General features: G+C 41.0%; 1 protein-coding gene across 1 annotated transcript in view; it reads right to left on the bottom strand.

The window, feature by feature from the left end:
- The window catches only part of LOC108434113 (rho guanine nucleotide exchange factor 26), an 82,429-nt gene that overhangs the window by 40,181 nt on the left and 29,429 nt on the right, over positions 1-12,819 (bottom strand). The window contains exon 8 of the mRNA XM_017709025.2: positions 1,879-2,031. Within this exon, the coding sequence (XP_017564514.1) occupies positions 1,879-2,031 (153 nt within the window). The remainder of the gene's footprint in view (positions 1-1,878; positions 2,032-12,819) is intronic.

Here is a 12,819-nt window from a genome sequence, read left to right on the forward strand (position 1 = left end):
TTCTATGCTGAAAATACAACTATGCCTATGACTAAACAGGGTGATTCAAAACGATTCATCCAATTTCAAAGCTCCATATTTTTACACCCGTGAGGCGCCAAGAGGAACCAATCACAACCCAATTGAAAGACGGGGCCACAGAGTTTCTGACTGTCAGTATGGCAGTGAACCTCCAACAGTTCAGAGCATTCGTGAGAAAAAGTTCACCAGCATCACCGGATCTTGGACAGTGTGACTTATTTGTGGGGGTACTTTGAGGATTCTGTTTATGTGCCACTCCCAACATTGGATGACCTCCGAAATTGTACTGAAAGAGCTGTAAGTGCAGTGACACCCGACATGCTCCGTCAAGTATGGGATGAATTTGACTATTGCGTTGATGTTGTCCATACAGCAGGAGGAGGCTCATATTGAGCATTTGTAAAACAACATAATAAACTTTATGCTCATTTAAACCACTTACAGTTTACTGCACTGTTCTGTAATGACGTACAAGTAAGTTGAATCATTTTGGAAACGGATGAATCTTTGAATCACCCTGTATTTGGAATGGGTAATGTGACAATATGTTATCATTATAGTCATTATTTACGTCACAATATGCTTTTCTGAGTATATTATAGGTATCTGGGCATTGTTTCTTTGTCTAGAACACTGTACCATAGAAAGACAGATTTCGACTAATTACAGAGATCCTGTAAACAACAACAGCAACAACAACAACAACAACAACAAAAGAATCTGATCGGATGTCAGCTCATTATTCATTTACCTCGACCAACTATTTCATTTTTTCCTTCTGCAATAGTTTATTTTTAGTTCATGTTGAGCTTAAAAAAAAAAAAAAAAATCACTGCACTTGTTTTTATAGCCCTTTGTTTAATGTGGCACTTTGCTAATGAATTTTGTCAGTTTAAACTTGTAACAAACTAAATATCATGTTTTCACATTAGGCACTAAAATAGTCACCATATTTCACAATTACAGTAATTTTATTGCTGTGCATCAGTGCGTAGCGGGGCCAAAGTCTGAGACCACAGTGAATATTCAGGACTTTGATCTTATTTATTTATCCTGGAAATGATAAAGAGCATTTCACACACACATTTCATCATTTTGGAAAAAAATATTAATTATGAACTATTAACACCTTTGGGGGGGGAATATTTTTCTCTTCCATTAAAGCAAGCGTTCAGACAACTCCGATCTGCTCATCAGAAGCTTTTGAACAAAGCTGAGGTGTCCAGCTTGAGTGCCGTCATTAAAGCAAAAAAAAGACGAAGAAATCCTGAAACTCAATTATTTTAAAGATTCTACTTTTCACTCAAATTGTGCTGCTAATATAATACAAAAAGTTTTGTATTAAATTAGAAAAGAGTGCTAAATAGAGGTATTTTCACTAGCAGTGTCGTCCTTTAGACTAGTAGATTATTAACAGAGGGACCTGGAGAAAGTGGTGATCTCTGCTCAGAAAGCCAGGTCTGCAGAACTGAAAGGTCAAAGGTGAGCTATCACAGATGACTAACAGAGCCATCGGTCATGAAAGGAGATGAGAGTTCTAATGAGTAACTGGGTATGTGCAGTATGTGTGTGTGTGTGTGTGTGTGTGTGTGTGTGTGTGTGTGTGTGTGCATGGTGCGTGGTGTGTGTGCCTGCCAGAACACAGAGGACTCTCGTCTTAATCCCTTCAACACTGATAACTAACTTGCTTTCGTGAGCTTTCTTGAACTCTTTTTTCCATTATCAAACGTTCTTTTATTCTTCGAGAATGTGCAGTTTAAGATTTAATGTTTGAAGTTTCTCTGATGTTTTTCCAAAGTTCACTCAAAAACTCACATGTATGCGTGTTTGTGTGTGAGAAGCTGGCTCTGTACTCACAGTAATCTCTGCAGCGTTCTCTGCTGATACACCTCGTTAGAGCAGTACGTCACGTAGGGCTCAAAATTCGACTGGGCGTGTCTGATCACAATGTCGCTGATGTCATCAATCACAATATTCTGCTGGTGTCTGTCCTCCAGTTCTTTAAAAAACCTAGAGAGTGGGGAAGAGAGAGAGAAACGAACGATGAATTCAATTTTACTGAACTCGGCTGCGCTGAGCTCAACTCAACTCAACTGAGCTGAGCTCAACTCAACTCAACTGAGCTGAGCTCAACTCAACTGAGCTGAGCTCAACTCAACTGAGCTGAGCTCAACTCAACTAAACTCGGCTGAGCTGAGCTCAACTCAACTCAACTAAACTCGGCTGAGCTGAGCTCAACTCAACTCAGCTAAACTCGGCTGAGCTGAGCTCAACTCAACTCAGCTAAACTCGGCTGAGCTCAACTCAACTGAGCTAAACTCGGCTGAGCTCAACTCAACTGAGCTAAACTCGGCTGAGCTCAACTCAACTGAGCTAAACTCGGCTGAGCTCAACTCAACTCAGCTCAACTCAGCTGAGCTCAACTCAACTCAGCTCAACTCAGCTGAGCTCAACTCAGCTGAGCTCAACTCAGCTGAGCTCAACTCAGCTGAGCTCAACTCAGCTCAACTCAGCTGAGCTCAACTCAACTCAGCTCAACTCAACTCAGCTGAACTCAACTGAACAGAAATCAACTCAGCTGAGCTCAATTCAACTCAGCTGAGCTCAACTCAGCTGAACTGAACTGAACAGAAATCAATTCAAGTCAGCTGAGCTGAACTGAACAGAAATCAATTCAACTCAGCTGAACTGAACTGAACAGAAATCAACTCAACTCAGCTAAACTGAACAGAAATCGACTCAACTCAGCTGAGCTCGACTCAACTCAGCTGAGCTCGACTGATTTGAATGCAAACTCAACTGAACTGAACTCAACTCAGTTGAATGGAACTCAATGGAATTGAATGCAACTCGGCTAAATTGAACTGAACAGAAATCAACTGAACTCAACTGATCTAAACTCAAGCAAATCAAATCAAACTAAATACACTTTATTGTCCACGGTGGGACATTTGTATTGCACACAACACTGATATGAAGATGCATCACATCATATTAAAATAGCATTTGTCAATCCAATGAAAATTCAATGACGACCGAAGACATGCACATGCATGCACGCACCCACCTGCACGTGCACACGCACACACACACACACACAGGAAGCTGTCCTAACACCTCCTTCCCTGCCATATGATCAACTCACAACAGGATATCTCAAAGCCCCTAAAGCAACCCAATATGAGGAAGGATCACACATCACTAGAATACTAGACACACACCCACACCCACACCCACACATCCGTATAATTCCACTGACTCCTAACAGCAGTGACCAGTTTTGATGGATCTATTTCCCATCTGTTACTCTATTAAGCTTCCAACATTAACCAGTAATAACTGATGACTAATCTAAATATGCCTGTTCAATGAGAGGGTCTTTTTTAATTATTCCATTTTCGCTATTGTATATTCATTTTTTGTTCATGTTGCTCTTCTTGTGTTATTGCTTTGCTATCTGGTGTGGATCAGAGGAGGATGGGTTCCACCCTGAGTCTTGCTTCTTCAGAGGTTTCTTCCTCTTGCTATTAAGAGAGCTTAAGTCGCAAGTTGGCTTGTATTTTCTGATAAACTGCTTTGTGACAACATCCATTAGAAAAGCCCTTTATAAACAGAAATCTGAATTTGAAACTCAATCATGCCTTGATTTTAAATTCAAGAACCAAAAAGCAAGCTTTCAGCTCTTTTAGTTTTTTCAGAAATATTTACGTAGAGCAATTTTTCTCACAGGAACCTGTGTAATGCCTTCACTTCTACAAATCTGTCATTACAACAGAAGACAAAGGCGCAAACACACTTATGTGAGGGGCTTCCTATATGGACTCAAAGCCGTGTGGATTTATAACCCTTTGCAGGTTATTTCACAGGTTATTTCCAGGTTCCGCAGCTGTGCAGAGGAAACAGAGCGGACCCATCTGTGGAGGAACCTGCTATGACCTCTGGTTCCGTCACTTGACCCTAGACCTCCAGCCCAGCCAAGCTGGGGGCTATTTCTGGAGAAATTTCTGAAGAAATACGGGATGTCCCCTCTGGGGTCACACCTCTCAGCCTGTTCCAAGCCCTCTGTGGTTACTGAAGGACACAAGTTTACTGCAGGACAACCAGCACACAGGACTAACCCCATCAAGAGGAATGCTAAAATTAGGGAGCGGCATTTGAATCATTCTTGCTATTTGAAAAAAACTTTTTTTCTTTTTTTAAATACACAACAAGAATCTCTCAATCTCTTTAAGGCATGCATGATTTAACACTATCAGTTTTCCTCAATTACATCACACCATTTTGCTAAACATCAGATGCAACATCAGCTTCTTGGATCACCATATTCTCTACAACTCTGTCAAAAAAACAAACAAAAAAAAAAAATTCCACATTATTAGCGGTGATATACCTAAACCGAAATTCAGGACACACTTGGTCGAAACCTGATCGAAACCTGATTGAAAAGCTGACAACTAAAAATAGATTATATGAAACACTGTTAAGAAAATTATTTTAGTATGTAAAAATCCAACATCCTCAAAAACAGCTGGTCATCCAAGGCAACAAATTCTGCCTCCAAACTCATAATGAAGAAAGTCTTGGGTGTTGTCCTGCCCTCAATACTCGAAAACATACAAACAGAATTTTTAAATCACTAGTCATTTACATTAGCATGCAAAGTCATAGACTTTCATAGGCAGTTTCTGTGCCAATTTTTAGGCCATCTGGTAGCACTTTATTTGAATAGTCTTCATAGATACCTTAGATACTTCATAGATTAATATACTTGCATGTTACTTTCAACCAAATATTTACTAAATATCTACTAAATTTATTTTCTTCTTTCTAAACTGGCTCTAATCTTAACCTCAACCCAAAACCTATACCTGACCCTTACCCTGCTCCTAACCCTAACCCTGGTCAAAATCCTAAAACTAGTTTCAACAGATAGTTTGTTAACAATTTGAACATCTGTAGATAATCTATAGGGGACCATCCAAATACTGTCACTGTGTGACTCTTTGGGCCGAAAGTGTAAAAATGACTTTTTTGGGGATCATTTTCAGTCTGCAAGCTTTCAGTGAACCTCAAATAACTTGTCAACTAATCAAATGAACATAAGAACCTTTGTCCATAAAATCTTCCAAATATCTAGCAAATCAGTTCTCTCATGTTCTAAACTCAACATTCATACTGAACAGCTACACAAGGGTCCACATCAATGAATACCATGTGGTGGAAACTGCTCAAAGGAATTTCTATTCTTGTCTTTGAATCTGGATCTGTGGACAAAGTCCAGGGATTGGAACTGGTACATAAACGCTTGTGCGTTTTTAAAGTGTGAGACACAATAGCTTGATAAAGGACTGATGGTGTTCTGGGTATGTACAGCTTTGTATGTCCCAAGTAGGTGCTATGAATGTCCAGTGATGTAGGAGAACACACTGCAGTCATAGAGTTATTTAATATCTGAAGTCTCATTATTTCTTAACCGATTATAACAATATTCTGCTTTTTCATGTCTTGGTTGTATTCACCCCATGACCCTGAGGGAGAAGCAGCTTAGAAAATCCTTTTACTCCCATTCAATGAGGACTCGCTCATGGGCGCTCTCTGGTATTCTGCAGTGCTGTTTTTGATATAACGGAGGAAATAGGAAGCAGCCAGGCTCCTCATGAATCGGCTTAGGTGTGGACATCTAGTGTAAAGGATCCAAGAACAGGAAAAAAGGACTGCTCAGAAAGTTATGATAAAGGCACACTCCTCACTCCTGCTCACTCCTGCTTTCTTTCTCCCCGTCTCACGCAGACGATACACTTCGATGAGTGTCTCAAAATTGCTCCCTGTCTTGAAGAACAAAAGACACAATGAGCATGTTTGAGTGAAATGAAAGACTGACCCTTCAGACGCGGGTCACTTCAACTCGCGCCAGTTTGAATGAGAATCCTATTTGGAAGATTTTGGAAGTGACATCATTCACACATCACTAGACAGTGACATCACTGCTGCAGCTTGATCCATTATGACATCACAATCACACTCAGTCAGAAGAACACAGGGGCACAATTCACACTTCCTCTGAGAGAGAGAGAGAGAGAGAGAGAGAGAGAGAGAGAGAGAGAGAGAGAGAGAGAGAGAGAAAGAAAAAGAAAGAAAGCAAGAAAGAAAGAAAGAAAGCAAGAAAGAAAGAAAGAAAATGTATATGTGGAAAGAGGGATGTAGAAATAGGCAGAAGAAAAATTATGTATATATAAGAATAAGGGAGAGAATGAGAGACAGAAGGTAAATAAAGAGAGAGAGAGAGAGAGAGAGAGAAAGAGAGAGAAAGAAAGAAAGAAAGCAAAAAAGAAAGAAAGAAAGAAAGAAAGAAAGAAAGAAAGAAAATGTATATTTGGAAAGAGGGATGTAGAAATAGGCAGAAGAAAAATTATGTATATATAAGAATAAGGGAGAGAATGAGAGACAGAAGGTAAATAAAGAGAGGGAGGGAGGGAGAGAGAGAGAGAGAGAGAGAGAGAGAGAGAGAGAGAGAGAGAGAGAGAGAGAGAGAGAGAGAGAGAGAGAGAGAGAGAGAGCACAGAGATGGAGGACAAGAAAGGGAGGGGAACAGGTAGATATGGAGAGAGGGATGTAGAGAGAGAAAAAAACAGAGAAAGAAAGAGAGGAAGAAAGAGAGAAAGAAAGAAAGAAAGAAAGAAAGAAAGAAAGAAAGAAAGAGGGATAGAGGGAGGGAGGCAGTGAGAAAAAGAAAAGACAGGCAGAAATAGAAAGAAAGAGAGGCAGTGGTAGAGAGAAACACAAAGGTAGAGAGCAGGAGAGAGAGTGAGGTAGAGACAGAGAAAAACATGTATAGAGAGAGAGGTAGAGAGAGAGGGGGGTAGAGGTAGAGAGAGAGAGGTAGAGAGAGAGGTAGAGAGAGAGAGAGAGAGAGAGAGAGAGAGAGAGAGGTAGAGAGAGAGAGAGAGAGAGAGAGGTAGAGAGAGAGAGAGGTAGAGAGAGGTAGAGAGAGAGAGAGGTAGAGAGAGGTAGAGGTAGAGAGAGGTAGAGAGAGAGAGAGAGAGAGGTAGAGAGAGGTAGAGAGAGAGAGAGAGAGAGAGAGAGAGAGAGGTAGAGAGAGGTAGAGGTAGAGAGAGGTAGAGAGAGAGAGAGAGAGAGAGAGAGAGAGAGAGAGAGAGAGAGAGAGAGAGAGAGAGGTAGAGAGAGGTAGAGAGAGGTAGAGAGAGAGAGAGAGAGAGAGAGAGAGAGAGAGAGAGAGGTAGAGGTAGAGAGAGGTAGAGAGAGAGAGAGAGAGAGAGAGCGAGAGAGAGAGATGCTGTGATTCTCCTGCAACCGAAACAAAACAATAACAGCACTGCCGTAATAAGTGAGTTACAGAGCGTCTACCACCCACATGCTCCACATGCTGGGCCAAACCACACAACCCACACAGACACACACACACACACACACACACACACACACACACACACACACACACACACACACAAAGCAGCTGATAATAAACTATACTTTCATAGCACTTTTTAATGCCCAAAGACACTTTCAATGGTTCAGAACACAAACATGAAGTAATACACAACATTAAGGACGTTAATTGATTAACAAACAAAAATAGTACAAAAAAAATAATAATAAAGCACAGCAATGTGCTGGAAATGAGCGCAAGGTATCTGGCTGGACTGGTCCGCCAGGCTGCCGTCTCTGCCCAGACTGTGACGCTCAGCCAAACAATGCAACTGAAAGCCATTAGGAGAAAACAAGTTGTTTTTCGTTAGCGAGCAGGTTTGGAAGAGCAGATGAGTGAAGGCAGGCAGAATTTCATCATTCACTGCACAAGCCAGAGAAATACAGGCACACATATATAATTAAGTAGAGCAGGATGTGGGTTAAAATTCATCCAGGATATGCAGGTGCACAAGTGCACACAGCCTGTCCACTTCCAAATGCGACAGGATAGAACGTGACAGGATGGAATAAGCAGCGAGGCAACATTTGTTGAACCCATACAGTTTCTGCAAAACATGCTGTGATCCACTCAACACGGAAATAACAGCCCAGAGTTCACGCATCTTAGCTACTTGGGCAGCTCATGGTTCATTTCAGATAAACTTACAGGCTCATTTCTTTACAGTGGTGGTGATAGGAACCAGGGCTCACCACGTCAACAACACAGACATTTTATTCACCATCCAAAACACCAGTGAACCCGAATCTAAGCGTTGGCTCATCAAGAGATCGTGAGTTTGATCCCTGGTGATGTTACAGCTGTCCGTGGCCAGGGGTCCTAGACAACACAATTGGCCACACTCTCTGGGTGGGTTGGATGCCCCCCCGATCACTCAACATGATGCTACTCCGAGTGTGTTCAGCTGTCGTTGCGTGAACGGCAGTTCGAAAAGATGTGGTGGCGCTTCATAAGTCTCGGAGGAAGCCTGTGCTGCCTACGCCTTCCTACTGTTGGTAGTATAGTGAGACTGGGTCCTAACCAGCGGGTGGAATTGGAAATGACTAAATTTGGGAGAAAATTGGGTAAAAATAAATAAAATAAGAAATAAAGGTTGGTACATTTTTTCATTTTTCAAGGTACAAACAATGTCAATGTTCCCTCAAAAGGTACAGCAGTGGTTTTAAGGTCTGACTGTGTGTGACCTTATATAAGTTTTTCCAGGTGAAAAATACGTATTTGTACCTTTTCATAACCGAATGTTTTAAAACAGAAAGGAAAAATAAAAGCCTGTAGGCGAGGCAGGGTGTACGGAGCCAGTACAGCTTAGAAAATATCATAATCAGTGGATTATGGTTCAGTTATGTTACCGGACTAAAGGTACTGAGATGTGCCTTTGAGGGTCCCACCCCAGTGACAGTTTCCTACCTTTTTTCTGAGAGTGTATGTGATGTTTATGATGGTAAAGCAGTGGAAAATTTTGGATTTAGCAGGGGCAATTTTGCCCTACAAATGTCTTGTGCGAATCCCTTGCCATGAATGGATTGAGATAAATGGATTAACAAGACATATGCGGCCAAAACTTTACCACAAATCTATCATAAAACATCAGGCTGAGTATTCATAACCATTTCAAGCAGTAACTCTCTGTGAGGGAGCTTCTAGAGGCTGACATCTGGTTCCCATCATCATCGCTGTGAACAACTCTGACTCAGTAGGTTTCTCTAGAACATAACACTGAATGACTTTGTTTACATGTAGAAATTCAGACAAATTGGTGGAATTTCCCTTTAACTCCTCCTGTCAGCCCAGAAAAAGAGGTTTAGACAGGTGGAGATTAATTAACCTGCCAATACGAAATGAAATTTTCAGCAGCAAATGATATAAAATATGGACACAGTTCCAAAACTTTCTGTAGCACCACTGGGAATGAAAGATGAATAGCTTTTATATCAAAATTGCAGTTTGAAGGAGCAAAGCTTTCAGACTGCATGAGCTGCGACTACAACCATCATCAACAATGCAGCCTTAAAATGTTTGAAGTTATGAAATTTAATTTAATTGCACAGAGCTTGTGAGACATCGATTCAAATTTGCATATAATGCAAAAAAATGTTAGATCTGCCTAAGACACATTTATGGGGCAATTATTTACTGATTCAGTTAGACCATGTTGACTGTACGGCTGAACGTTTAATCATTTTTATATTCAATCCCAATTAGAAAGAACACGGTTTTAAAATTACAAGAGCTGCTGCTTCCATTCTTAATTTTAACCTTAAGCTTTAAGTGGATACATTTAATCTAATAACACAGAGCTTATAAACCATCTGTCTGGAACACCACACCCACTGTAGTGGACGTGCTAGCCTACCTGGAAAAAATATGCCCAGAGATTAACCAGTGTGTGCGGTGTTGATGTGTTTGTTACTCAGTGGTCTGGTTGGTTTTTTAAAATCAATACAACCATAACAATTTATTTTAAAATACCAGCTGTTTAAAATCTCACAAGTGGCCAGTGTAGAGTTCTCCTTTAGCAGCTGTAGCCAGTCAGCAGCCTGTCCATGTTGTCCACCCTCACACACACACACACAGCAGGCCATGTAGGAGGAGAACAGAGTGAAGGATACATCACCTCCACGCTTTAACCCAAAGCCAAGGAATCAGGGGTTGAACTAATAATAAATCACATATTCTTTTTGGTAAACACTGACACACAAAGGTTACATTTAGAGGCAATAGTCACATTTACACAATAACAACAATAATCACAATTACAATGTTGACAGTTGTACTGTCCCCAAATCGCTCAGCCCTAGTTGCACAAATGTTAGATGACAGCTTTTTAGCTCACTGTGTCAATAAAATCAGGACAATGACAATTTCATACAAGACAACAAAGCACTAAAGCCTGAGCTCCCTTTGAAGGCCTAATCGGCCAAGTTCACATACACTGCTAAACACAGCTTGCTCTCCTCACCTGATCGCATTCTTTTCAGGAATTTCACGCACACTCTACTCCACCTATTTTAAGGCACAAGGTCAACATGATTTAAACAGCGGCACAGCTGTCAGGCCATTTTCAGGCTCAGATATGCGGACGCTCCACATTTCAAATTTGAAAAGCGCTTCTTAACCTCTTCTCATTCTTCTCAGTCGCCACCCTAAAAACTTTTAAACACAAACTTCCAAACTTTTTTCTAAGTTTGCTTCCAGCACATGACCTCATTTCTTATTGAGATGTATCTCATCTGCAGTTTTTATTGCCTCTACAAGCTACTCAAGACCCATAAACTTGCTTCATGGCTCTATCTGAGAGTAGGAGCCATAAAACATCCAGGATCACTCTCAGACTGTTGTCATGTTTCATAACCACTGCTGACGTAAAAATAAATAAAGTGTATAAGAGGAACACTGCTGTTCTGGGATTAGGTCCCGCTCCTTCTTATGATAATCGCTCCCATTTCAAAACACTAGCTGGCACTTACGGGTGAACATATATGATGAATGGGCAAACCTAAGTGGCCCAAATCAATCTCCAAAAGTCTGCCTTCTAAGATGTTTGTAAGACTCAAATATGGGTGCCAATATCTGAAATCACAATGATTAACTAAGATTTAGATTAAGTGACCCTTATTAGTCCCACAACAGGGAAATTTCACCTCTGCACTGAACCCCTCACACACAACAGGAGGCAGCGCCACGCTTGCCTAGAGCGGTGGGCAGCCCTATCCGCAGCTCCCAGGGAGCAGTTGGGGGTTAGGTGTCTTGCTCAAGAGCGCTTCAGTCGCCTACTGTCAGCTCATGCGATGGAACCAGTGACCTTCTGGTCACAGGGCTGGTTCGCTAACCTCAAGCCCACGGCTGCCCCCAATTCAATGATTTGATTATTATTAAAGGAAACTATTCAGTGAATCATGAAAGGATTTGATTTCATTGTTTTGGCAAAATTCAAAACCATTTTTTTTCCCATTTCAATACTTCAACATTGTTGGAGGAACTGTTTACACAGTAGTGGAATACAGACAATAAAACACCCAGTTTTGTTGAGGGTGATCATGAGTATTTACATGCACTCGATAATCCGACCCTAATCAGATTTCTGCAGTTATCTGATTATTCAAAGTGTCATGTAAACAACACACTCTGATTTCTTAGACCAGAGCAAGGTCTAGAAATCTGATTAAGAAATCTGATAAGGAGGCTGGATTTTAGCTCAGTAATCAGATTCCTCAGGGCGTGTGAACTCTTAATCTGATTTCTTTCGGATTTCTCAGTCTGCGCAAGTGCAAAACAGATGGCGGTGCCGGAAATAAGGAAGCGGTGTTGCCACGAGATGCAGCAAACAATTTTGGCACGATGCTGAGATCAACTACATGCTTGACGGATTTAAATACTCTTCATTTTCTAGATGATGTATGTTCATATTTTCAGGTAAAGTGGGTCGCGGCACGAAGTTTGAGTTTTATCTTAGATTTACGTCACGTCTTCTTTTGTGAATTTACACAGAAATCCAATCACTGTCTGACTCATGTAGACCCAGAGCTTTGCATTATTAAATCATCAATTTTTTTGGGCAAAAAAATCTATTGAATATTTGCGAGTTCAGACCGCACCTTCAATATATCGTGGTAGTGTGAGGGAAGACTGTTTTGAGTGGCTTCTGACTGGAAGGTGGGTGGGCCGACATCCTATTAAACCCTATGGATTAAGAATGGGATGTCATTCAAGTTCATATGCGTGTGAAGGCAGACGAGCGAATACTTTTGGTAATATAGTGTAGTTCTTAAAAGCTCCCCCAGCAATATTTATTGATGATTCTTGTATTTTTAAACTTTAATATAAGGCAAATATTGATATTAGTTACTTATACATTATTATTGTAGTCTTAAAACAAATTTCAAGGTAAACAATGACCAAAAATGTCTGCTGCACATCTGATCACGATCATATACGATATCCAACTCTAATCACACCTGTGAATATCTACTCACAAGAAAGTGAGATAGAGACAAAGAGATTTAGACAGAAAGGACTGGGCGATGATTAAAATGAGAACATCTCTTCAACACACAAACTCTCAAAGCACCAGAGTGAATCAGCACACGATCCTGGAAGCGGACACAATGTTCCTGAACACACAGAGAGGAATCTATGTGTCTGTGTACCATAGATATCTGAACACACACACACACACACACACACACACACACACACACACACACACACACACACACACACACACACACACACAGTCTCCATGGCTGAATATGTGCACCGGCTTCATTATGCATTCTGCCATCTCTCTGGAAACACATGGCCAAGCCCAGCTCATGGTTCGCACAGGCCTGTCCTGCTCATTTAACTCAATC

Source organism: Pygocentrus nattereri, chromosome 7 (genome assembly GCF_015220715.1).
Source record: "Pygocentrus nattereri isolate fPygNat1 chromosome 7, fPygNat1.pri, whole genome shotgun sequence".
Classification (NCBI taxonomy): Eukaryota; Metazoa; Chordata; class Actinopteri; order Characiformes; family Serrasalmidae; genus Pygocentrus; species Pygocentrus nattereri.